The sequence below is a fragment of the Lagopus muta genome, chromosome 5 (assembly GCF_023343835.1).
Source record: "Lagopus muta isolate bLagMut1 chromosome 5, bLagMut1 primary, whole genome shotgun sequence".
In the NCBI taxonomy this organism is placed as follows: Eukaryota; Metazoa; Chordata; class Aves; order Galliformes; family Phasianidae; genus Lagopus; species Lagopus muta.
The window spans coordinates 7,407,389-7,434,773 of record NC_064437.1 but is presented as its reverse complement, the minus strand read 5'-3'; the positions used below and the strand labels follow the sequence as shown (position 1 = coordinate 7,434,773).

The window sequence follows — 27,385 nt, the reverse complement described above, 5'->3', positions numbered from 1 at the left end:
CCCAGCTGCAGAGAAGGACATAGCCACTGACAAGGTATGTTCTGTTTTCAGGATGAAGCCAATGCAATCCTACCTTGCTGCACCAGAAATGGGGTCAGCTCTATGGCTTGGGATGGTGCAATCAGTGAAATAATACTTGAAGGGTCCTTCAGGCTGAAGCCAATGTCATACTTATTGGTTCAGCAGGCTTGTGATACCTTAGAGCCGCTGGGAATGGCTTGTTAGGTGGACTTACTTTTCATGGGGCAAGCTTTCAAGTGCTTCCAAGTGCTTTCAAGTGTTAATCGTTGCTTGTTCGGCACCTTGGAATGGTGGGGTGAAAGGGGTTGAGTTTTGTGAGGGCTTTGAGTTGTGCTCCCCATAGACAGTAGGCTTCCTGTTTTGGGAAGACCAGAGATACTGACTTATGTGCTTCTTCGGCAGGAATTTGATGCATTTCAAGATTAAGAGACAGTCTTCTTGCGTTCGAGTGTCACAGTGTTAAAAGAGAAGTGTGTGGGTGAGTGTAAATGAGTTCTGCATGCAGAGAGCTGCCTGTGTGCAGTGGGGAATTTTGGCTTCCAGATATTTAATTTCTGGTAACTGTACTTCAGGTTGTTGAAACATTTCAGTCTTGAAAAGCATTTTGCAGTTAATGAGACCACGGGGAGGCACTGCTCCCAGAGAGCTTCAGACTCAGGAGTGGAGGTGGACAGGGGGCCTTCCATTAGCAACACAATTAATTAGTGAGTACATAGCCAGAAAATGCTGGGAAAGAGGGAAATAAAATGAGAGAGTGGTTTTGATGCCCCTCGTGCAACCAAGAACAAATGAAGCCTGCAGAAGTCTGGGGTGGGGGAAACCATGGATGGCAGGGAAAATGGGGGGAGGCAGGAGATGATTCTGCATGGAACACTGGAAGCTGCCAGAAGAAGCCCTGTGTCCTGCAGCCATGTCTAAGCAGGGTCCTTCTAGGTCCATGTGGTTCACATTTTGTCACTGCAGTGGGGCACGGCCAGCTCCCACCTGCCTGTAGCCCAGGCCAGCTGCTGCTCCTGCTGCACTGCAGCTTCCTGGAACCATCCAGGGGATCTGGCAGCAGCTCTGCTTGTCACGCAAGCAGCTTAACTCCTTTGCTGCTGGCTATGTGCATGCCAAAAAGCTCATCTGTCTCCTCTCCTGCATTTCCCCTGTTGCTATCTGCACAGCAGACACTGCTTCACATGAGCTCACCTAGCTGCAGGTCCCTGCAGCATGGGGCTCCCCGCTCACACCTTCTTCACCCTGTTAATTATTACAAGGGAAGCGATGAAGGCGAACGTGCACCAAAGTCCAGTGTGAAGGAGAAAATCATTAGTTCTCCCACAGCCATGAGCCAGCCAACTCCAGCCACCATGGAGCCACCCGTGCTGCCAGAGGAGACGAAAGCTGTCTTTGGGGTGGCAGACATCATCGTAGTGGTTTTGTATTTCATCTTTGTCCTCGCTGTTGGAATATGGGTGAGTGCCTGCACTGAATGGGTTCAGCTCTGCCTGGGGCAGCATTTGATTCTCCCCAGACCATTTCTGGGTACAAAGGTTTCTGCCTGCAGAAGGCATCCTCTGCACACACCATTATCCCACGCCATAATGAACAGGCCTGGGAGGTGATACACCCATGAGCCCCTGTCCCCATATGGAGTCCACTATGGGGTCATCCCCTAGAGATTGTTCTGGGGGTGGTGTAAACCTCCTGTGCTGCGAAGTAGTCTCATGCTTCGGGGTGGACAGGAATGGGACCAGGTCAAGAAGAATGCTGGGGCAGGGATGAGAAGAGTGTAATGAGACTTTAGAAGCTTTGGAAAGGTTAGCAATTATTTATTTATGTTGCTCTCTGGAGACCTTTTTTTTATAGACATCTGCAGTGTTCTGGTTGGCTGTTTTTCTCATTCCCATTGAGTACATTCCAGAAGTCATTAAATAGGTAAAAGTGGCTTCCTTCCAAACCTAGACTACCAGAAATCTGAGTGAAGAGAGGCAGAAGCAATGGCTGAATCCTGGCATACTTAACAGATGCTCTGAGCAATTCTGGGAGCTGATGCTGATGCCAAAACTTCAATCTTCTCTCAGCTTGGTGGCAATGCTGCTATCTAGTCTGAGAGCTGCTATGCTTCAGCTTGCCACAAAGTCAACTACAAAGCACTGTTCTGAGTGGGGTAAGCTTGCTGATTTGGCAACAATCAGGGGAGCAGGACTAGGGTGGCACAAGATATTGCTTATAGGATGTTTCAGGCTGCTGGGAAGGGCATTGGGTCTGGCTTGAGGGTAAGTGAATGGAGGAAAACACTTTCATTTTTCCTGTGTTTCCAGTCATCGATACGGGCAAGCCGTGGAACCATTGGAGGTTATTTCCTTGCTGGGCGATCCATGACCTGGTGGCCTGTGAGTGAAAAGCATTGCTCTGTTTCTCATGATTTGAAAGCAGTTCTAGATCTAAGGAAGGCAGGCCTAGAAGAGGACTCTGTCCATGCACTTTTTGACTATACGCTTGAGATGAAAAGGATCCATAAGGAATCACCCCAGGCAACTTTGCCAATGGACTGTGGTGTGAAGCTTCCAGGCCCAAAGGGCAGTTCAGCATCTTTAATTTTTTTTCAACTTCCAATTCCTCTGCTAAAGTTAGCAATAAAACTGCCCATGCAGGTGGGTGTGAGGGAGATCTGATTGCCCATTTGGGGCTCAAACTCTTGGGTCCCAACTCACTAAAGATTCCATTGTCCCCAAAGCCAAGAGAGCATTAGGTAATCTAGCAATATGCTATCCAGTAAAAAGCATTTAAAGACTGACGTAAAAATAATCCCAAAGCCCAAGACTATCTGAGCCCTTGCTATTTAGAGCAAAGTCAAGATTATCGACTAACGATGTAAGGGATATAAACTTCAAACCACCAAAGTATAAATCTTCACTATGAAGAAAAAGGATCTATTGAAGGCATCTTTTCTTGAGAGTGAAAGGTACATATAAAGATAATTTAAAGTTTGAGAGGAATAAAACCACTGCAGGAATAAATATCCTTCTCAGCCAATGCCAAACTCCAGTACCATATATCTCCCCTGTGAGTCGTGGGTAACGGAATGCAATTCTCAACCAAAACAGGGTTTTTTTAAAATCTTTTTTCCCTTTGTATATGCATTGCCCATAAATTTACTAGGCTAAATAAATCGGACACATATATGTGTCTGTAAGGTAAGTTATTTTTAAAATATTTTTTGTACTTTTTCTTGGCCACCTGACTATTAATGAAAAAGGTTGATTTGATGATTTTCTCTGATTGGGAGGGGAAAAATTAAAAAAAAACAAACACAAAAAATGGAATATTTCCCCCCTAATAACATCTTTTTTTTTCTCCTTTTTTTTTTTTCTTTTTTTTTCTCCTTCTCTTTTTTCTTTTTTTCCTTATTTCTTTTGGCTCAAACTGCAAGTGGCCACAGACTCTGCTGGGTACAGCCTGCATCTTGGCATCTTCAACTTACAACCCTAGGTCCATAACAACCTCAAACACCGTTCAGTTTTTGAATCTGTTAGTCCATTTAGACAGCTGATGCCAACTCTGCAGTGCTTCTTGGAGGGTCAGCTCCTCATGGCCTTCACCTTGAGTACGTGACTGGCTTACATGTACTTTTTTTATACAGGGATGACATATTTCTGCAGTGTGTTTGCCTCAAATAAGCCCCAGTGTTACATTACTGCTCCTGTGTAGTACATCACCTTCTGTATTTTTGTGTCTGATGTTGTAGATATCACAAAAAGAGCTTACATTTCTTGAGAGCACCAATTGCTTCCTAAGTTGCAAATTCAGGTAGCAGCAACCAGCTCTCTAATCAGGAGTTTTCTTAGACAGGAAGGCAGAGCTGCTGGCAGGATCCATTGTGGGTATTCATGCCATATTAATGTTTTACCTTGCTCAAGGATGAGAAGCAGATCAAATTCCATCATCCTTTTTTTCAGTTTAGCATTACTTGGGAGAGAAAATATCCTCACAGAAGATGTAGCTAAAAGCAAACTTCATCTGAAGAGAAACAGGCTCAGCTTGTCCTTAGCATCACTTCTCATTTGACCCTGAGAGATTTGGCACTGGTGTAAAGAAGAAAGTGAGGCTATATGCCAAAGAAAAGTGGTAATTAAGTCTGCCTTGTTTAAATCACCTTGGAGTTTGCTTTCTTCCAATTAGAGTGCCAATGAGCCATGGTTGGGACAGTGTTAAAGTTAACCTGAGGAATTAGCACATTCCATAATGTGGAGCTGAATATCTTTGAACCCATGTGAGCACAGTGAAAAATAAAAAGCCAGCGTATTTCCAACATTGATCTGGCTACAGTTCAAGGATATCCTATCTTAGGATGAGCTTCACCAGAATCCCCAGTGCTGTGCAAACCACCACATGCATGCTCTGTGCAAGACTAAAAGAGGCCAGGATGTCTGCAAGATGTGGAGAGCAGATCCCAAAGGGTCAGCAAGCTTCAAGTTGCCAAGGAAATTAAGAAATCCATCACATTTCATAGGCTCTAAGTGGCTGCCACCAGCTTCCCTGTAAAGCAGATGCTTAACTCAGGAGAACCATTGCTAAAGTGAACCCTGATTCTGAGGGAGGAAAACCCAACTTTCCATTAACACCCAGATACCTACCTGCAAGGAGATAAACATCCTAGGGAAAGGAAGCACCTGGGGGAAGTACTGGGACTGGTACAGAAGTTCCACACTGTGATTTGATTTTGTGTGCCTGTGCCATGTGTTTCAGATTGGAGCATCACTGATGTCCAGCAATGTGGGCAGTGGCTTACTCGTTGGACTGGCGGGCACTGGAGCAGCTGGGGGTCTTGCTGTTGGGGGCTTTGAGTGGAACGTAAGAGTCTGTTGTGTTGTCTACGAGGACGTCATGGTTTGCAAAGGGACTGTGGGTTTCTCTCCAACATCATACACTAACAGTATTGACAACACCATGTCTTGGGGGCAGGGTTAGTGGGCCATATTGGCAGTAGATGGGTGGTTGGACTGAATGATCTTAGAGGTCTTTTCCAACCTTAGTGATTCTACAATTCTAAGTTTTCAAACCTCAGGAGAGAACCGTCCAGAAATTGAGGCAGCTTTAGAAACACGAGATCTGTTTCTTTTAGCTTAAGTGCAATCCACTTAAATGATTAGCTCTTTGACCTTCCCTGAAGCACACAGCCATATTTTTAAGATTTAGTTGCTGCTCATAGAGACTAAAATGAAAGATAACGAGTGCTCAATATGTATTTGGATAATTGCATGATTCTGGAAACAGGGACTTTGTGCTCCTAAATTCAATGCAAAACCACGAGAATCAGCAACACTGCATTCACCTGTCAGCTGCCAAAAAGTGAAGTCTCTGGGGTGAACGTTTGGGTGTGAAGGCAGGTCTCATTCTGTCTTACTGAAATGCCCTGGAAAATTGCCACTGACACCACACGGAGCATGAAAACCAGGCCCTTTGTGTGTGATGCTAATGATATTTCTCAGCTGCAGTGATGAGAAGAGAGACTAGCCAGCCTCACAATAAACATCACTCACCTAACTCTAAATCTTTTGTCTGTATCAGCAGAGAGTGCTAATGGTGCCGGATACTTGCCAAGCACAAGCAGGACCCGGCCCACCATAGGCTTTCTCCTGAGTTATCTATTCACTGCAGCTTTTTTTCTTTTTTTTCTAAACCCTTAAGATCACCTTTAAGTCCTTTGTGAAGAAACCCGAGCCTGTTTTCAGTCTGATGCATGTAAGACATATCACTGTATTTTAAGTAAATCTATTCGAGTAATTTTAGAAGCCCACGAAGACAAGATTGTATGTCAAGGCAAATCTAACTTCCTGAGTTTAGATTCATTTCTTTCAAATTGGAAAGGGACCTTAGGATATGCCATTATTCTCTTCCTTCAGCATGGGACATCGCTCAGCTGCAGGGATCATATAGGCATCTTTTACCTGAGCCAATCTCTGCCACTGCAGGAGACACAGCTGTTCTCCTCAATCACACTCAATCTCTGTCCCCAGGGCTTGGTTTCATTTCTGATAACTTAAATAACCAATCAAAGTAAAATCTGACTAATGTAAGGTATTTGGGAAAAAGGTAATGTCCAGAACATGGAGGAAGTGAGGTCTGATAATTCAGTGACTTTTATTTAAGCTCAACTTCTCCTGTCTGGGTTTTTGCTGGGTTTTAGAGAGGAAATACATGATGGGAGATGCCTTTACAACTTTCTAAAGACTCTTCACCTGTGGTGAAGCAGCTGAACTGCCCCTTTATCTACAAGTAACAGAAGCAGATCTGCTTCAGCCTGAAAGGAGAACATCCCAGCAGAGTCTTGCTGTTGCTTATTTTTATGCTCCACAGGGAGAGTCTGCAGCCTCAGCCTCATCACTTGCTAATCAAGCAACAAACAGATGCTCTCATCCTTCTCTAAATCACTTAACTCTTCACTGCCACCACATCAGTGGTTTCTAAGGCCACAAAATGCAATTGCAACTTGGAAGAACAGAACACACCATCTACCCAAAAGTTCTGAGCAGGGACAAAAGCTCAAGAGTTCCAAATACATTGCATAGCACCTCACACTTCTTTTTTTGTCCATTGGGACAGGATAGGAGAAAGGTGTTCCTGTGTGCTGAATCATGTGCCTTTCTTTTCTCCCTCTCTCTACCAGGCTACCTGGGCACTGCTGGCTCTTGGCTGGATCTTTGTACCTGTTTACATTGCAGCTGGAGTGGTTACCATGCCTGAGTATCTGCAGAAGAGATTTGGAGGGCAGAGGATACAAATCTACATGTCTGTGCTGTCCCTCATTCTCTACATATTCACCAAGATATCTGTATGTATCTACCGGATGCAACCCTTTTGGCTAGGGCAGGGGTAGGTTGTCCTGGCACAATGCAGGGATAACTCAGATGTCCTTGAAGGGACCAGCTCGGCTACCAGGATCCTGTGTTAGTGTGCTGCTTCGCTCACATAAATAACTGCCTCTACATTGATCATGAAAATCTACCTTCAGAAAGACCACTCAAACAGCAGTGCACATTGAGAACTATACAGGGATATAGCAGCTAATTATTAAATAGTATAAGTGCCACAATTTTTCTGCCTATTTTCCCTTCCATCAAACCAAATCTTTGGCAGTACAGACAGGGGAACTGTGTTTTTGTAGTTGAGTTTTCAACATTAAGAATGTTATGATTATTTCTCTGTCTTTCTATCACTTGTACTGCATAAGAAAGGAATAGGAAAAGGGATAGGTTCTGGATTAAGAGAAAACTCAGCGTCCTTCCTGGATCGCTTGCAGCATTGTACCCTGCTGATAGTTAAATGCAATGTAAACTGCTGGGTATTTCATTTCATTTAAATGCCATTAATAAAGAGGAAGAACTTATGCTCACGGATTTGATAAGCACTGCCTCTGCCCTTGGAGGGAGAGAACTGCATTCCAAAGTCCATTACAGAGGCTGAAAATGTCAGTCTCTTGTCTCCAGCTGACTGCTCTGTGGCAGCACAAATCAGTGTTGACTAGACCCCACTGAAGTGTTCAGATCTCAAACTGCCTCAGAAGATGTTGAATGGAGATGAGGCACCTTTTCTGCTGGATTCAATGCCCTTCCAGGTTTCTCATGTATCAGGCTCTGAGAAGTGCATTAAAATGAGCTTAAGGTTGGAAGCATAGGATGGATTTCCCACCTGTTGGCCATGTTGCCCACCGCTGCCACCGTTGCTCCCAGGTGTTTCGCTCTCTGGGCTGAAGTATTGCCCAAGATGAAGCCTTGGAAAGAGACTTTTGGAGTGGAATTGAGTACCTGGAATTCTCCTGTGATGGTGGTGTGCACAGCTACACCCTCAATGTATTTGGAGAAAAAAGACCAATCGTTCTGAATAACCTTTGGCAGAGCTCTATTTGCCAGTGCTTTCCAGAGCAGGACCCTGGCCCCAGTCATTGCTGTTTCAACTCCGTGGTTTCTTCTCTGTGCAGCTAACTCACATGTGCCTGATGGATGTGGCTGGTGGAGTTTATGGGCATGATAGGTGCTTTCTATTAAGCACAGTGCCTTTGTTTGTAGAGAGCTCATTTAGCAGCTGGCTGGACAGCAGGCAGTTGGTTACAAGAACAATTTTTCTCCCTGTGCTTTTTGCTCACACGTAAGTTAGCAACTAGGACACTGCAAAGCCCTCCTCTCTTGCAAAGAAGAGCAGAGATCTCATTGTACTATGTTGTTGAAGGACTGATCCTGTACAGCTAGAAACCTGCTTGCATTTTTGCTGGGTGGGCAGCAGAAGGCAGAGAGGCTTCTGCAGTTCCTGACAGTTGCTGTCCCATCTTGGGATTGCAGAAAGCAGGAGCTGCACAAGATGCTTGCTTTTGAAGTGCTTATTTATAGAAATCTTGTCCTATCCTTTCTGTCTTGCTTTCCAAATGTCTTTACCTCTATCTCACCCCATATCAGGTTTACAGGCGTTCTTTAGATGGAATTCCCAACACGTACACATCTCCCATATCACCTTCTGCATCTGAATGATGTTATCTGCATAATTCTGGGTTTCGCCTGGTTTTTGGTTTCAATCTCTCTCGCAGTAGGTCCAAACAAAACAAAGCTGATGGGGGTTTCTATCTTTCCAGGGAGGTTCTCAGCAGGTGTAACCTGTTTTACTGGAGTCAGGCTGCTGACGTTTTCAGATAAATAAATCATAGCATAAGATAGCAGTGATACTTCAGAGGTCTTTCTAGCTGAGAGTGTCTTTTGGCCACTAGATCACCAGAATATGCTGATGTGCAGAACCCCTTTCCTTCTATGGATACACAAGCATAGGTTCTATGGCCCCAAAGCATGGGATCCTGTGCACCATATTTGGCTTCAGGGGCAGTAAATGGTGTGGGAGTTTCCACTTCTGTCTCTCTGTGTCAATGAAGATCAGGTGCCATGAAGGCTGTCTGTAAAGTAGCCCTCATTTTGATGGCTTTGTGATCTGTTGGAATATAGGACTTTGATTTTCATTCTGCTACTCCCAGACACTGTGAGCTCAGAGCTCAAGGAAGCATTCTCCTTGCACTGAGAACGTGAAGGTTCACTGCCATCAGTCCCACACTCTCCCCACCTCTTCCACTTCACCTCTGTAATGTTCTTTGTCAATGCTTTCATCTGCTCAGGGCTGTAGCCTGCTTTATTAGATTTCACTTGTATTAAGTACTGCTATCAAACTTCCTTTTATAAATTATTATTTGATTATATTCCAGACAGATATTTTTTCTGGAGCATTATTCATCCAAATCTCTTTGGGCTGGAACCTCTACTTGTCCACTGTGGTCTTACTAGTTGTGACTGCTGTCTACACTATAGCAGGTAAACTGCTGGCTTTAAAACACTAAACTGTGGGCAGGCCCTTTAGGATGTTCCTCTTGGGAGTGCTTGGGGCAGTTATAGGGCCCTAGGGTCCAGCTCTGTGGCAGCTTTCCCCAGTGAATCCATACTGAAGTCACAGGGCTGGGGCCAAGGAAGTCTTTTCCAGATGGAATACAGGCTTCTATGTATGTGTGGACACACTCTATCTGTTGTCTGTTGTTCTCCTAACAGGTGGTCTAACAGCTGTGATATACACAGATGCACTACAGACCTTGATCATGGTACTGGGAGCTCTGGTCCTCATGTTTATAGGTAAGGGGATCCTTCAGTGGCATCATGCACTGGCTTAATGATCCCAAGGTCATCAGAGCTTATGAGGCTACCTCACCCTTTGGGAGAGAGAAGGTGCAGAAATGAGTTTTAATCACTCATAGAATAGGGGCTGGCACAATCCTCATTTGCCAGCAAGTCAGATTTCCTTCATCCTTCGTACTACCTGTCTGGAGGTAAGGTTCTGGATAACTTCACCTCCCTCCTTTGGGGTTGTCTGGAGTTGCCAACAAGCTTACAGAACTGCATCCCCAAAGACAAACTCAGCTCACTGTGCTCATGTAAATTCAGAACAGTTCTGCTGACTTTCCATGTTGACTTTGGGAGTTACTGTGGGTTCACCTGGGTGTAACAGAATTATAAAAAAATAAAATAACAAGGAACAGACCATCATTAGTCTTTGCTTTATGTCTTCTTGGCAAACAGAGATTTAACCCATGTTTCATTTCATACCTCCTCCTCCAGCTCTTGGAGGGCATATGAACAAAGAGTAGGTGCTGAGGACATTGTGGGGATTAGGATAACAGAGGTTTTCCCGCATTGATCTTCTTCCAGGATGCACTGCTAAAACCACAAGGACTCTGGGCAAGATCCAACTTAGTTCTATACATGCTTTGACTGCCAAAAGCGAGAGCAGAATGAAAAGTAAAGAGATGAGAGGAAGATAACTGAAAAGAATGCAATCGGTAAACTCAGATAAGGAAATAAAATTAAATTATTGGCATTTTCTTTTCAGGATTCGAAAAAGTTGGCTGGTATGAAGGACTTAAGGAGAAATACAACACAGCTATACCCAAGGTCATAGTCCCAAACACAACCTGTCACCTCCCACGTGAGGATGCCTTTCATTTGTTCAGGGACCCAGTCACAGGGGACATTCCTTGGCCGGGCCTTGTATTTGGACTCTCCGTGCTGGCTCTTTGGTGCTGGTGCACTGATCAGGTAAAGAAAGACTTTTCCTCTCTGGGAGTCCCCTGTAGTGTTATTTCCAGTCCGCTCCTCCAGTCCACTCCTTTGTAGATCTGTGACTGTGCCTTGCTGTGTGGGAGTTACTGCCTCTGTTACTGGACTAGACCACTCTTTCAACTTCCTCAGCAAGCAGCTGGTTTTGTGCACTTCTTGGGGTGGAGAGAGTAGGTGATTTTAATCCAATTTACCCTCCTGTGGGCTGCAGTTTGTGCAATGAGGATATAGCAGTGCAATCTGGAGCTGGCTCTGCAGTGACCTTGTGTAGATCTCAGGATAAATTGATTGTACTCCAGCGGGTCTCTGATTTCTCATCCTTATCCAAGCTACAAACAAGGAAAACTGTATTTGTTTCTTACAAAATTTTGTTTTTGTTGTTCAAGATGGGATAATCATCAAAACCCACCACTGATCTTTCACTGAATCAGATTAGGCTGCTTCATTCCTTGTCTCTTGCTGCCGTACAGCTGCTGCCTCCAGTCCCCAAGGTGGCTTCATTTCAGTCAAGGGCGAAATTATTTCTGTAAGGAAATTTCCACTCTGCCCTCTCCCATAGCCTGTGTGCTGAGCTCTGAGCAGGCTGCAGACACTGAGATGGGAAGGTTGCCATTGGCATGCAAAGCAGCCTGGGGTCCTGTTGGGTGAAAGTCATCCATGAGCACGAGAGGAAGGATGGATCCTGCTCTCTCTGCAGTGCTTCTGTTCTGCTTCCCACTCTCTTTCTGACCAATTGCAGGTGATAGTTCAAAGGTCCCTCTCCGCCAAGAACCTCTCCCATGCCAAAGGTGGATCAGTGCTGGGAGGATATTTGAAAATCTTCCCTATGTTTTTCATTGTCATGCCAGGAATGATCAGCAGAGCTCTTTATCCAGGTAAGCCTTCTCGTATTCCTCACTGCAGGGCTTTACACCTGCTATGAGCACTAATTGCACACAGGTTCTCCGGCACTTTCACACCTCAGGCATACTTGTATGCTTTCTTGTTGTGCACTCGTGTTCCCAGGCCTTTCCTCCATCTCCAGTGCTCTCACAGTGGCAGAAGTTACCTGGAGTATCCTTATGGGGCAGGTTGTGCTAGAGGGAACACAGAGATCATGCTGTGGATATTGCTTGTTTCTGTGTAGGAAGTTGATAAGGTGAAATGCTTGAAGCATTGAGGTTCTCCTTCAAGTTCTATGGATTGTTTCCAGTATGCATTTGGTGAGTCTTAGCAGTCTACCATGCAATTTTATGCAATTCCTGGTAGACTAAGTGCAGCAGACCTCCTTTGTGGAAAAAAAAAACAGAATTCCCCTCATGTTGTCTCCCAAGGAACTTTCCTTGCTCATTCCTTCAGAGCACACCACTTCCTGGGGAGAATGCCCTTGTTAGAAGGCTCATACCTGGAGGAAGGAGCTTCAAGTGCCTCCCTACCAGAGTTCATCAAATAGGATGCAGCGTCCTTGGTAGCCCAGCTGGCAGGATCATGGAAACTTACAAATCATCAGGCATTAAAAATACACAACATCCAGGAGACAGAACTAAACAGAACAGCAAAACCATATATCAAAGTTTCACTTTTATTTTATGACAGAAAATGTTCTTCGGCTCTACTTGCTTTTGCTACATTTTGGCTTCACCTCAGATTTGTATGAAATTAAACAGGACATCAAGATTTGTTCCCCTGGGTTATACATCCTACGGCTGTATAGGATTTACGTGACTTCTTGTTCTTTTCATGTCTCCTACAGATGAAGTGGGCTGTGTGGACCCGAGTATCTGTAGAAGGATCTGTGGAGCTGCAGTGGGTTGTTCCAACATTGCCTACCCCAAACTCGTGGTAGAGCTCATGCCTGATGGTGAGAAACTTTTATGGAAGTGGGCTTGAGCCAAGCTCTATGCAGAATCAGATTGCCTTAATCCATCCTAAGGACAAGGAAATCTTCCTGCAGTTATCAGCCATTGGCATGCTAAAGTAGTGCTGGGAGGCTAAAGGTTTAGTCCTGATTTTTTTGCTCCCTCAGGGCTCCGGGGTTTGATGATTGCCGTGATGATGGCAGCCCTGATGAGTTCCCTCACCTCCATTTTCAACAGCAGCAGCACCCTCTTCGTTATAGACATCTGGCAGCGGATCCGTAAAAATGCTTCGGAGCAGGAGCTGATGATTGTGGGCAGGTCCTTACGTTTCTTTATGTCTTTTTACTGGCATCATCTGTTTTGACTGCAGCATTTACATTCTTCAGTCTGGACACACTAAGAAAAACCTGGTGCCAAAGACATAGATCAGAAACACAGCCTGGGAAGAGCATTACAGTATCCAGCTTCATCTCAGATAGACCTGGTCAAAGGGTACATTGAGCTTACTGCTGTGCTAGGTAGATCATTACTTCTCTGTTAGCTAAACTTAGCAAAAATACTGACTTAAATCTGCATTTTAGGAAAGGCAAAGGTGCTCCGGAGTCACTGTCACTGGAGGTCTTTAAAAACATGATTTTCACATCAGGCTGTGGCAATACATTGCAGTCGCTCCTTTTTGGGAAAAAGAGCAACCTTGATGAGCTGGGCCTCCCAGCTCTCTTTGTCTGTGATAAGTTACAGTGGCCTTTACAAGCAAACCTTAGTATTGCACTATATTAGGGGCACATAAAGTTCTCCTCTTGATAGCAGAATTTAAGCTGCATTCTGCATATTTGTGCTATTTCCTTCTCAATTCACAAGTACTGTTTCAAACCTTTATGCTGGGATAGGTGAAGGATACAGGCTGTACCTCACTCTGCCACTGTAGAGTATGGAAGTGCCTCTTCCTCACCCACATGGAGAAACCTCTCTAACATGCAATGCAAAGATGACGAAGCGATATAACATGCACTTGAGACCACAGGATCAATTTTAAAAAAGAGAATATGAGTTGGAATTTGGCAAAGGCACTGGACCAAGCATGATATCTGCTTGTAGAGGTGGCAGAAAGGTTGCTAATGATCACAAATTTCCAGCTCTCTATGTCGTCTGAGAGAAAATCCTTTGAAGTACGTGTCACTGAGGACATGTGAAGTTGAGGGGGTTTGCATTGGCCGATGGTGGGAGCCACCAGGCCCTTGAGGATCTCTCACATGTTGTCTGGCAAGTCCCAGTGCAGCTTACATTGAAACCTGTGAAATCACCTCTGGGATTTGATTGATCTGATAATAGTAGAGAATTATTTTCTCTTTCCCTATGTAAACACCATTCTTAAGAGCGACGTCTGGATTTATAGGTAGGAAATTCTGGAAGCGATTGGAATTTGCTGCAAAACTTTATTTTGAGGTTGACTTCTCCAATAATAGAGCTCATGCAATTTTATTCTCACCTTCCAGAGTCTTCATCCTCATCCTGGTAGTCATCAGCATCCTCTGGATCCCCATCATTCAATCAGCCAACAGCGGCAAGCTCTTTGACTACATTCAATCTATAACCAGCTATCTGGCTCCACCCATCACAGCGCTCTTCATCCTGGCCATCTTCTGCAAGAGAATTAATGAGCCTGTAAGTGGCACGTGAAATACCAATTGATGCACATACCTAATTACATAGAATAAATGATTAAATGTTTCCTCTCGCTTTCCAGCCTTGGAGATTCCTTCGACTCAAAACCACTCCAGCTAAAAAGTATGATGATTAGAAGGCATTTTCCTGGGACATATTAGTAGATCTTAATCTCTAGTGTGTGTGTGTTTTGCTTCCAGGAAGCCACTGCTAGGAATACTTTTTGTCAGTCTCATTTGAACTCACAAAAGCCCAAGATGTTCTACACTTCAAGGATGGGATCTCAAAGTCTAGTTGGAGGCATGTTGCTAGGAGGAGACTTGCATTATCTGTGCTCTATCAATTCCGTGTTCAAGAACTGAAAAATAAAATGAGGATTTAAAACTAATCCTCCTTTGATGTGTGTCAGTATGGGATTCTATCAAGCATAAAAGGTTTTGCTCTATGAAAGAGCTATATTAAAGAAAAAAAAAAAAGAAAGAAAGGAAAAGAAGAAAAAGAGGAAAGCTTCAACCAAGGGTATTGTGCAGTGAGTGTTTCTTTATGCTTGCCTTCCCTCAGGGTGCTTTCTGGGGCCTCGTGTTTGGGCTGGCTGTTGGTCTCATTCGGATGATCATGGAGTTTATTTATAGTGCACCATCCTGTGGTGAGGAGGACAGAAGGCCAGCTGTGCTGAAGGACCTGCACTACCTCTACTTCGCGCTCATCCTCTGCGTCCTCACCGCCACTGTCATTGTCCTCATTAGTCTCTGCACCCCTCCAATCCCTGAAGAAAAGGTAAGTGACTTTTCTCAGAAACCCCATTTGGTTTCCAAAAATCTCTAGAATCTCTAGTCCTTTTCATGCCGTGGCTAAGAAATGGTGTGTAATGCTGCAAAGAAGCACTTGCTCCATCGCTTTCTGTTCCCCAGGTCTCACAGTGTTAATGCTTCCTGAGGCACTGAAATTGAGTGTGAGTTTCCATGCTGACACTGGAGCTGGGCAGACACCACAGCCCATCATAGCTGGAAGAGAAAGAAAAGAAGGAGGGGGAGGGAGAGGAAATCATATTACAGAGCACTGCTGAGGAGAAATTAAATATATCTAATTGTAGCATCTACTCTGTTTCAGCAGAGCCAGCATCAATCTTGCAGGCAAACAAGATTAATAACTTTTGCAACATGGGCATTTAGGAAAATTGTCCCAATGTGATCTCAATTACATTTAATAACTTTGAGTCAGGCGCAACTTTCTTTTACTTAACACATTAAAATGGTGCAGAGTTGGGAGGCTTCATGTAATAAAACCTCAGAGCGACTCTTTACAGTGCAAAGTTTTAAAGCAGCTGTCAATATAACAAAGCTGCCATCTACCTCCAAACAAAGTTACTGGATAGATTTAAAATACATTGTGTTTTATTTTTTTTTTCTAACTGTGTGAGGAAACGAGGGTGATGCTATCACAGCATTTTCTATCTGTTGCTTCCTCATAACTTGCAAAGCATTAACCAGCGCCGTCCATGTTTGATTGAATGTTAGTGGTGTCAAAGATACCCAGCTCCTAAAGATTACATGAAAGCAGGTGCTCAGATAGAGGAGAGGCAGAGAGAGATTGTCTTTGTGTCTGCTTTGAGATAAAGTCTCAGCTTTTATTAGCTATCAGAGGATCCACATGGGAGAGAAATACTGGCAAGGAGGCACCATTAGTTCTGCAGCTTACGTTGTTCGCTGCTGCTCGGGGTGGCCAGATGGTTGCCAGCAATTAATTACTGTGGTTTAATGAGTTCCCACTCATCATCTGACCTGTGATAACTAAATGTGTGCAGTGCTCCCTTCCCACAGCAATAGCAAGATAAGATGCATTAGCATAGCACTGGCAAATAGTGAACATTCATATCCACCAGTTCAGAAAATGAAGAAAATGACCACAGCACCTGCATCTTTTTGATCTGAGCTCAGAGGTGTAAAAGCATTTTCTCTTAAGGAATGTGTGTGTTGGGGGAGGAGGTACCAAAAACCTCCTGTAGATGGGTGCAAACCTTAGAAAAATTAAAATGTAATCACCGAGTCTTAGAATCAGGTCTTCAGAAGGACTGCTGCCTAACCTGCCTTGATAGACAAAGTTACCTTCATCTCTCATATCTATCTGAATTCTGTGAGCAATATGAGGTATGGTCTACCCTTAAGAAGATGGTGAACAGCTTAATTATCTGGTCAGATCTAGCCATTTTGTTAATAATTACATCACTAGTGCTTCTTTGCTTTGTATGGTATAGTTAATACAGTTAATGCTGTGGCAGTGGAATGCTGGACACAGATGCTCAGACAATCATCTGATGATGGAGATGTCAGACTGAGGGCAGCTTTTGCCCTGGACCTGAGCATGTAAATAGGGCTGGGCCATGCCTGTAGCAATGTGGGTTTCCAGGACTCACTACTGAGGTGCTGTGGGGATGCTGAGACAGCCCCTCATCATCTCAAGTTAGTCTGTGGCCACGCTGAGATTGGTCAAGGACAGAAATATTGTGGAAAGAAGAGCAGGAGGAAGAAAGCAAAGCAGGTAAGTCAGCCCCTAAGTCTGGCTGAAGCTGGCACCTGATTTCAGTGTTTGGCCACAAGCTACTTTGGGTTGTTGGGTTTTGGCTTGCAAAAAGGAAACACGGTGAAGAGACTGTGTGTCCCTATAACAACGGCTGAAGAGAAAACTGGTGGTGGGCATGAGGGCTGGAGGTGTATGAAGTTGTGGCCCTTCCCAGTCCCAGTGCTGGGCAATTCACTTGGTGAGCATTAGATCTTCCCCCATAAATATCACTTGGGGCTAATCTGCCAGCCCTTATCTGTGCAGCACTTCGAGAAGTAATGATGAAAGATACTATATAAGGGCTAGAAATTACACCATTTATTATGTCAAGCAAAAGTAAAAACAAGCCTCTAAAGTAAAAGCCAAATGAAATACAGTGATAGATCAGATTTCAGCAGATGTAAATCAGCATAGCTCCACTGCCTTCAAAGACCAGCAACAGCTGCTGAGCACAGTTATGCCACTTTATACAAGCTGAAGATCCACACAGGACAACTTTAAATATTGAATCCCAATTCTTTTCAGATAGCAAATGGGAAAAAGGAGAAAAGAGATTTGTATCTGATGTTAGAAAGGTATAGCTAATGTGCCCGACTTTAAATGAATTACAATCCGAGAACTGCAAGCTGTAGCATTTTCTCCTGCTGTTTTGGACACTCTCCCATCCCTGTGGTGATTGATGCTGTGCTGGAAAACAACTATGCAAAGAATTTGTTTGGTATGCTCCAGAGTTCATATGTCTTCATTGTAGGTAGTCCATATTGTGTCACGCTGTCCTTGAAAACCCTGCAAAAGAGCTTACAATTAAATTTGAGACTGTGAAGCTGAAACACAACTGTCAGGTGCCAGATGGCATTTTGGAACAGAAGGATTTATTTGAGTTTACAAACAACAGAAGAAAAACTTTGCTGAGTTCTTGTAAAAGCCCCTGTCCAAGGAGAATGTGGGGGTGAAAAGGGAGAGAAGCAGTTCCCAAAGTACAAGTACTAGAGAAGCAGGTCACCTCCTCTGGTGTCAGGGCTCATGCTGACATGCTGATGGATCAGCAATTCCAGCTGATGTGCTCTGGAACTCGGGATGTTTTCTCAGTGTGCTGTCATCTGGATTCAGTGCTTTCTTTAGGTGTGCTGCCTGAGAGGAGTACCAGGCCACCGCGTGCTGGGCTTCTCTGGTCCTGGTTCTTTGGTGTGTGTCCTTCAGCAGATGACACAGAGGAAAAGAGTGACCTTGAGGAATTTAGTCATCCCAAAACTACTCTGGGGAGGTTGAAGGTGGAGAATGGGTATGAGGCTTCATCAGGGAGCCCTCTGGGGTCCTGGATTGCTGTGTTGAAGAGGTTGGCACAGGCAAAGCAAACTTTGATAGAATTATAGAATGGCTTAGGTTGGAGGGGACCTTAATGATCATCCAGTTCCAACCCCCTGCCATGGGCAGAGTTGCCAGCCACTAGATCAGGCTACCCAGGATCCAATCCAACCTGGCCTTTAGTGCCTCCAGAGATGAGGCATCCACAAGCTCTCAGGTTTGGGGTGGTTCAGTGATGCTCTGTGATGGGGTTACCTGTATGTCTGTACTGCTGGGAATGGCTCTCACTAGCAGAACCTGAGCCCCAGGGAATCTCCAGCCCTGCAGGTTTGGATGCAGCGTGAAGGGGGTTGGTCACACAGTGACACACAGGAAGAAAAGCAAAAAGACAAAAGTTTCTCAAACCCTTCAGTACTCTAAAACTTTGATACGTTCCAGTGACATTTCCTAAGTGATTAAAAAAAAAAAAAAAAATCCTTGAGAAAGATGAGGATCATCAAATCAAAGCAATTTAGCACATCGTGACAAGAAAGATTAGCCCTGCCCAATGCTCATCTTGGTTGAAAATGATTTAAATAAAGCTATAAATCTTCTGGAAATTATGCAACATTGTGTGTCAGCTGGAAACTGCTGCCTAGATTTGTGTGTGTGAAATTCAAAAATTAAACTCATGTTACTTTGTAAAGTGACCCATTTGAGACATTCATTTCCATACAGGCAGAGCAGGGGCACAGTTTCTCATCAGGCAGCTGTGTGACTTTTCCTGACCAGGGCTTTGCTGCCCCAGTCTTGTTCTATGGGATGTCCATGAATTTGGGTAACTGCTGTTGTGTGGCCTTACTATTTGGCTCAGACACAGCATGCAGGAGTTAGAAAGTGGCCACCAAGCTCCTCAGTGTGCCATAGTCAGCCAAACAAGCAGCAGCCCCCAGCTTAAAGACCTGAGCAGCAATACCACCCCACAGCTGGGGAAAGGACTGTTGAGGCTTGCAGGACTTCCTATGTGCTTCCCCTCCCCAAGATGTGAGAAGACTTTGAGACCTACCCTAGGACAAGGGCTTTGCTCATCCCACTACTGTAGAACAGAGATTGCAGCCACAAAACCCTTTCCACAGCTCATTTACACACATGGCTTTTGAAAGCATGATGCAAGGAGGAGCAGTAACTCCAGAAAACTGGAATTAAATATAAACAAAAAAAATCCCAAGTGAAAAAAAAGTAATTCAGACCAACATGCCCAGAGCTCATTCTTTTTTTTTCTTCTTTTTTTTCCCTCTTTTAAGTACACCCATTGCTGTAATGCACAGGATAACCATTCCTGCAAACTGTGACTTGTTTATCACCACTCTGGCTCTGTCCCTCTGCACTGCTTCAGTCAGAGAACAGAGAGACAACCCTGTTGCTTTTCCACCAAGAACTACAAGAGGAACTCATTTGGAAGTGCAGGTTACTGCTTGGATGTGAGCTTCTCTCAGCTGTGAGGCTTAATGCTCTTTCAGGGTTTGCTTTTCCTATTAAACTACAGCTGAGATGTGACAAGATCCTCCAGTCTCTTCCCACATCCCCGAGATGAAGCCACTCAAACAGCAGTGTCCTGATGGCCATGTATCCACATCATGCCCTATGGCCATACATCCATATGCCAATACACAGCTGATCTTTATCTGCTGAGAGTGGGCAGAGGGTACAATTGCTGTCTTTAACTGGCAATAGCCAGAGAGGGCTATTCTAGCTTTTTTTTTTTTTCGTTATTTCTCTCTTGCTTTTTTTTTTTTTTTCTTTTTAATTGACTTAATGGCCCTTCCCTGCTGGACAGCTGCTGTTCTGGACACAGATCTTCATCATTATTTCAAGTCACTAAACTGACCACAGTAAGTAATCAGTGCCTACTAAAAGGTATCTGGTAGAAACAGGGATGGATTAAGCAAAAAGAAAAACAGACAAACAGATGGAAAGAAGCTAGATTAACTCACCATTTTTTCCTGAGCTTTTCAGCTCAAGCTGGCTGCTACTGCCTTTTGTTTCCAGCGTGTAGACACCTTTACAAAGGGGAAATGGCAGGGGAATAACCACTACCCCCAGAACCACTCTCCCAGCACTGTTTTGGAGAGAGCCTTGACTTGCATACCCATCTGGGACTGGCAGGCCATAACCTGTGTTCTCCATCCTTTTTTCAGCTTGCTTGCCTGACATGGTGGACGAGACACAAAAAATCTCCTGACATTGATCTGAAAACTTACAAGAGCGGATCAGCACAGATAAACCCAGCTAATGGAGAGCACGACTTGGTCGAAAGTGCAGATGCATGCAGTAAGGAGGAGGCAGGTAGGGGCCTGGCTGTGTACAAGCACACCTGTGTGCATGTGAGTGCGTAACTAGGACCCCCCCACACACACACACACACTTGTCCAGCCACAACACATGAGAGGTCAACTGTTAGAGTAAGCACTTGTATTTATGGCTATACCAGTTATGGAGATGGGAGTAATGGAAGCGTTGTGGCTTTTAGCCTTCCAGACAGATCTGCTAGTGTGTTTCTTTCTTATCATGCTCTACTCAATGGCTCATAAGAGCTGCTATTTTTGAGAATCAGAGAAAACCCACTATTCACTAAAATGCTTTTCTTCCACCCAAAAATCAAGTCATTTGCTCACGCAAACTACCCTGATCCAGTCCTGGTCTGGTTGCAGCTTTACTTTAGCCCCTAAGGCCTGGTACTTCATGGCATGATGGACTCCTTAGAAGGGAGTCAACAGTCACCTACTGTGACCCTTGGGGGTGGAGGTCTGTGCAGCTGGAATGCTGCTCATCATCCCATTGGCACTGGAGCTTTGTGTCACCACATCTCTTTAGCTGGCTCAGCAAAATGCTTTAGAGGAGATCTGTATCACTACTGCAAGATTTCTTCACTCCCTCCTTTTGTTGGTCTGTTCAAAGGACGTTGGTGCCAACTACAGCCAAGCTAAACAGAAATGAACAGGAAAAAAAAAGCAGTACCTTTATTTTTCTTTTTTTTTCCAGTAGAGTAAGCTTGGGCTTAAGTTACATGCAGATGTTCATCTACTTAAAACTTATTTATAATTTCTTATCAATTCCTAGTTCTCTCAACTGGCTCATTTTTTGTAAACAAATGTCTCAGTAATTTGGTAATTAGTAATGATGGGAAAGGAAATATGGAGTACGAAAACTGACAGTTTAATGAGTTCTTGGATAACACCTTTTTCAAGGCCTTATGACATTCTGCCTTTCCAAAAAAAAAAAAAAGTTATATTTGGAAAGCACAGCCAATGAAATACACACAGCGTAGGACTGACAATTAAAACACATACTTCACCTGGCCTGTCACACGTAATAAATAAGCCGGGAGAGCTCTAAAAGCACCATCATGCTGTCAGGAACTTGTGAACGTGGATGGAAGATGGGCCAAGGAGGAGGGGGAAGAAGTCTGTTAATTAACTAATGAATGATTGGCTTTGCAATCAACTAGCTGCAATCAGGCTGTGCTATACTTGGTAGAGGCAAAGCTTTCTCCTTCCACTTCCCATCATCATCTTCCATCTCCTATCCCAGGTGCACCTCAAGAGCCATTGCAGTTTGGCCAACACAATCTGGCAGGAGGAGGCAGGGAATTGTCCCCTCTAGATGGTAACAGTGATATTTTCTCTGTGTTTCACAGTACCCAAGCCTCCCTGCTGGAAAACACTGTATCTCTGGTTCTGTGGTCTGTCCCCCAGCCCCACATCAACTCTGTCCCAGGAGGAGAGAGCTGCCTTGGAGCGCAGACTTACCAGCATTGAGGAGAAGCCTCTCTGGAAGGCTGTTTGCAACGTTAACGCTCTTCTCCTGCTGACCATTAATGTCTTTTTGTGGGGATATTTTGGCTGAGATGGGGTTGGGCAGTGCATGGCTTTGGTTTACTACAGGTCTTCTCATTCTCATGTCTGAGCTGGAGGCTTTGGGTGACAGATTCTGCTGATGGTCCCCATGTGCCTGGGCATGGCCCTTCCCCAAGGCACTGCTTGCTGGAAATGCCTCCTGAGCCAAGGAGTGACCAAGACTCAAACCCGGTTGCAGACAGGATACATGAGAAAGCATGTGGGTTGAGCCAACAGAGCTGGGTCAGCTTTAGAGCAGAGCCAAACCTGACAGGGAACAAATGTCTGGAAAGCCTGGAGCCTTACTCCTCTCATGCAACCTGACTGTCCCACTGCTTTAGGGGAAGAACTTCTGGCTTACATTACTGTGGGGGAGGAGGCTGAAGCACTTCTTGCAGACTTTTACATGACCAAATTGAGATGGGCTCAGGGTGCGATCACTGAATTAGTGACAATCCAGGCTCCTGTAGCTACCCCAAACCTACACTGGACAATCTCCCCTCCCCCCACCCCATATTGGCAGCAGACAGACCCCCACCAGCCCCTGGCCTGTCCCTCTTCACTCCCGGGTGAATCTTGCCTTTAACAGCATTACCAGCAATAAAAGTGCCTTAGTAACAAAGCCAATTTTGACTCCAGGTTATTGTGGCTATATATCCTGCAGTGACACATCAAGGTCTCCCTGGGACCACCATGTCATAGCCGTGGGATGGAAATGAACACTCCTCCACGGGCCGGGTCACTTGGACTCCAGGCCCCCCTGCCTCCTCTTGGGACTACCATGAAACATGCTATAGCCATCACGTTTTAAACCACTTTGTGAAGAAAAGATGGAAGTACCTACTGTTAATAACACTGCATGGTGGTTAGGACCTGAGAAGCCTAGAGAAGATTAAAAATCCCCATGGGGTTGTGACCCTTTACTCCACCACATCCAAACTTCCAGGCATAGGCTGAGCAGGGAGGTAAGGGCACCCTGTGAATCACAGTACCATGAAGATGAAGGAATCACAGAATAATTGGGTTGGAAGGAATCTCAAAGCCCATCTACTTCCAACCCCAGCCACGGGTTGGGTGCCCTCAGTACATCAGGCTGCCCAGTGCCCCACCAACCTGATCTTGGGCACCTCCAGAAATCGAGTTACCAGCTGCAATTAATAGCAGGGTGATGTCTAATTAATAAATGGACACATTTCTAATACTCAGGCTCCCACCTGAGTATCTCTGAGGCAGAGGTCCTGAGTGCTCCTGAGCCACAGAGCCCCCCCAGCAGCGCTTAGCTTGATGCCTTTTATTGTTTTTTGTTTTGTTTTGTTTTTTTGGACCACATATCCTGTAAGCTATCAGAAATGCACCACAGAGCAGGATGAGGGGCAAGGGGCAGTTTTTAAAAGCATTTGAGACTGTTCTTTTCCCCTAAGAAAAATGCTACTTTTGCAGAGATTAGAAGTAGAGCTTACTAAGCCTTTTATTTTTAACAATACAAACAGTTCTAATCTGGGGACTTTGTGCCCTGACTCTTCCCTTCCTCATCTCACCCACAGATCTTGGAGGACAATGCTTCCCCTAAAACGATGATGCCTGTGTCAGTTAAAGCAAAATACTTCAAGCGATGTGACTGCATCCCTTAGCTTGGCCACAGAAGGAAGGGAAAGATTCTATTTCCCTTCTTGGTTGAAGACTGGAAATGAGGAGAGTTCCCTTTCTACTAGTTCTCATTTCAGTCCCTCTGCTCCTTCCGTCTGCCTACACCCACATGAGCTTCCTTTGTATCTCCAGCCCCTCCATTCCAGCCTTGGTGACCTCCCTGTTGGGTCACACCTGAGCAGCACGGAATGAGCACATTCATGAGGTCAGGAGACTTCTAGCACCACCCCCAGGAGATGTGCATGGTGAGGCAGAGCCAGACCATGCCACAACCATAGTCAGGCAGCAGCAGCTCTGTGCTCCCCTGGGAGCAGGCTGTCATCACTGCAGAACACAGCAGCCTAGCTCCTCACCGTGCTGATGGATTGCAATATCCTAACGGGAACACATCGCTTTCAGGGCTGTAACCAATATACAAGTCCATTGGCAGCAGATGTTATTAACGATGCCAATACATATTTTCTTATTAATCTTCCATACTAGGCTTGTGTCTATCTGCAAATGATTATCATTCATTTTCCTGACAAATCTATCAAGATCATTTATTACTGTTCAGCAAAGGATCTTCTTTTATACAAAGATTAATAACATTGCATTTTATCTGGCTGGCTGAGCCAAAGGAAATGAAATTAACAATGAACCCTACAAACGTGTCATCACTTTAATTTACCAGAAAATACTTAAAAATGTTATTTAAAAGAATATACGCTACAGTAGGCACAATTTATTACAAAGAAAAGAAATGAAATGCCATACATACATTTTAGCAGGATGGAGAGAAAGTTAGCAAGCAGAGCTGTGTTGTCTCCGGTTCCTTGCACTCATTTTGTGGGCCAAAGGGAGCAGGGCATGCAGGCATCAGTGCCCAGGGGAACCACAGCTGGAAGTTGCTTCTGGGCTCTGTGGTGCTACCCAGGATCTCAAGCTCTGATCCCTGCAGGCAGCATTGCCCTCCTGTATTCCTATGAGAGGAAACTTCTTTGGGATAGAACTTACAGAGATCTGAGGGAGAGAAGGGGACATGGGCAGGTAAGCAACTCTCATGGTCGCTACTACAAAAAATAAACACACCTTTGAACTTACATGGCCATGCTTCTTTTCTTCTGCTTTTTCTGCTCCTGGGTAGGGTTATTCCCTTTCTTACATTTGAAAAAAAAAATCAAAACAAATGATAACCATACACCAAAGAATGTATCATACACTGCCTTTTAGTGCAAGCAACAACAAAAAAGCTTAATGTTACCATTGCTTTCACGCTGTTTTATTTCTTTTACGAATCTCAGCTTGGAGCCCAGCTCTGGTGGAGCCCCCACCATTGTGGGACATTCCTCAAGTTTCCAGTGCTGGCCTGAGGCATCCTAGGCAGTGGGATCCCACAAATACCACAGCTCATGTGCCCATTTCCCACCAGCCAGTGCTTCCAACACTGGCATATTATTCCTCTTCCTTGCTGGGTGGGGAGAAGATTGCTTAAAATAATCTTGGATTACGTAGTCAAGAAGTGTTTCTCCAACACACAATAAAAAGCCAACTTCTTACCTTCAGTGCATTCATCTTATCACACTAAATACAGGGGCAGAAGCAATGTTTTAAACACCAGACAAGAGAACAACCCTGCTAACCCTGAGCTTTAGCAGTTTCAAAATGCTGACGTATTGGCAAGAAGATTTCTCAGTGTGCATTTGTGCATCTCCAGGGAGCAGCACAACCACATGTGTTAAACCTGCTGGCGTTTAGCCAAACGCTTTATCACTACACAAAAGTCTTCCTGAGTCTTTTTAATTAAAAAAAAAAAATCATCAATATTGTGCAAGTCTAAATAAAATTTTAACACGTGAGAAAAATATTTGCCATTTCCCAAGTGCACCTCAGCCCCCAAAGTCATGCATTTTTTCCTCCCCAGTGAGTTTTGAAACTCCTGGAGTTAGAAAATGATTCTGCCTCTGAACATACATACACCAAGCACTGGGACTCTTCAGAGACTTCTAAAGGTTTCAAATCATTCAAGTGCAGCAGGGCAACCAGCAGCTCTTTAATTCCTGACCGAAAATCTCACATCATGCCTTCCCTCCCCATCTCCAAGTTTCCAGCACCTCTGTCTATTCATCTCCATCACAGTGGATGGGAGATGCTATTTCAGCAGGTGCCATCTGGTCAAAGGCTGGCACCAGGTAGCGATGTGCTGCTCAGGCAGCCCAAGATGTCAGAAGCAAGAACTGAAATATCACGCAGTGCAGTATTACTGATAAGCTGTCCAAGCAAGACCAGATGGCACCACCACACCAAGGACAACGAGCAGAGATATTAAGATGTCAGAGTATGAACCAAGTCAGTGTGAGCTGCTAAAGTTTGTGCCATTTGTGGGAACATTTCTGCAAAAGAAGTTGTCCAGGATCACAGGGCAGAAATGCTCCTGGAGAGGGCACATGAACAATGTGCCAAGAGCCCCAGGATGTCTCATTAGCACACGGAATACTCAGGCCATGGGACTACTTGCAGGCTAGGCTAGTAGCACTCAGCACTGACTTGGTGACCATGGGTGCAATTCCTCTGCCCGCTTTCTGGTTTAGAATAAGCAAACAAGCAGGCTCTACTTTTAGGCCTGGGGGGAACGAACGCAGCCACCATTTTAAGAACCCCATCTTTTTTATTGTGTGTTTCCTAACAGGAACGCTGTGCAAAACATTCAGCCCTCACTCCTTCCCACAGCTTCCACAAAAGAAGCATTCCATTTAATCTGTGAGGCTTATAACCAACTCACGCAGTGCAATAGTTCACATCAGTTTGAAGGAAAAACATTCTGCTGGAAGCACAGGCAAGTAGCAGTGTCAATTTTTCATTAACCTACAGCCACTGTCTCTGTAGACTTCCAGCTCTAAGTAAGATTACTGTTATAATTTCTTCTAGTCCCAGAGGGAAGGGGAAAAAACTTCACAAAACTTTTAAGGTCATTAAAAAAAACCCAAACAAGCCGCCTTTAAATCGGAGGTAGTTTCGGTTTACTTTTATATTTCAAAATCAAATCTTAGCTTCAGCCGCACATCACAGCAGAAATGTCAGATGCTTTGTTTCGACATCTTTCACGAAAGAAGTTCCGGCTCATACATGAGCTGAATGCCAAGTAAATAGATTTTCCTGGGGAACAAAGGCAGCTTTTCTGTTTGTTTTAAACATATGTAAATAAGAGTCCCAGGAGCGGAGCTGCCTGTCACTTCCACCAGGTTTGCTCTCCTGCCACCCGGGCAGCAGCCCCAGCCCTCGGCCTCAGACCTCAGCAAAAGGAGAACGGTTTAACGCACATTCCTTTTTCTTGCTTAGCGAGTTTCTTTCTTCTTTTCCTCCTTTTTTTGATTTTCAAGCTCTAGTTAAAGAAGGGAATTGCAGAACTACTTTGGCCCTCTGTCACAGTCACTGCAGAGATGCTGAAAAGCGTTTGGCAGATAAGATCAGCATCTGACAATGTATGACTGCTATCAATAAACAGTCAGGGCTGTGCTCCCACATACCAGTGCTGTATTAAAGACTGATGGTACCTGCTAGCTTACAGTGGGCAGGGAAGAAACTGAAATAGATTGCTAAGAAAAATGACAAAAAAAAGAACAACAAAAAAACCCCAAACTGAAAAAAAAAAAAACAACAACAACAACAACAAAAAACAACCACAAGGACACCACCAGGATTTCTGTCTTTTCAGTACCTGCCATCTAAACAGGCTGGAGTTATTTCCCACAAAGTCAAGAGACAGCAAGGAGGAGCACAATCCCTTCACGTACCCATCTGCTATTACTCACATTTGTTTAAATTTAATACTAACAGATCAGCGCAAAATTAAGAGAGCTTACAATGCCTG

At 44.6% G+C, this 27,385-nt stretch overlaps 1 protein-coding gene across 2 annotated transcripts; it reads left to right on the top strand.

Moving 5' to 3' along the window:
* SLC5A9 (solute carrier family 5 member 9) lies at positions 1–27,102 on the top strand. Of its 2 annotated transcripts, XM_048946274.1 has the most exons (16): positions 1–34; positions 424–499; positions 1,281–1,478; positions 2,328–2,399; positions 4,756–4,860; positions 6,677–6,841; positions 9,248–9,353; positions 9,585–9,665; positions 10,420–10,625; positions 11,386–11,521; positions 12,379–12,486; positions 12,652–12,802; positions 13,981–14,149; positions 14,711–14,926; positions 20,191–20,338; positions 21,690–27,102. In XM_048946274.1, the coding sequence occupies exons 3-16, from the start codon at positions 1,350–1,352 to the stop codon at positions 21,896–21,898; spliced, it is 2,001 nt and encodes a 666-aa protein (XP_048802231.1). In that variant the 5' UTR covers positions 1–34; positions 424–499; positions 1,281–1,349; the 3' UTR covers positions 21,899–27,102. The 2 variants fall into 2 exon arrangements, with proteins under 2 accessions (XP_048802231.1, XP_048802230.1); XM_048946273.1 differs by lacking the exons at positions 1–34; positions 424–499 and having other exon boundaries at positions 1,203–1,478.
* The last annotated feature ends 283 nt before the right edge of the window (positions 27,103–27,385 follow it).

Bases quoted from the DNA above. Each gene is read 5' to 3' on its own strand.
- SLC5A9 (XM_048946273.1), top strand. From the start codon at position 1,203: ATGAGCTCACCTAGCTGCAGGTCCCTGCAGCATGGGGCTCCCCGCTCA. The intron at 2,400-4,755 runs GTGAGTGAAAAG...CATGTGTTTCAG, and splicing joins GATCCATGACCTGGTGGCCT to ATTGGAGCATCACTGATGTC. The intron at 9,354-9,584 runs GTAAACTGCTGG...TTCTCCTAACAG, and splicing joins TGCTGTCTACACTATAGCAG to GTGGTCTAACAGCTGTGATA.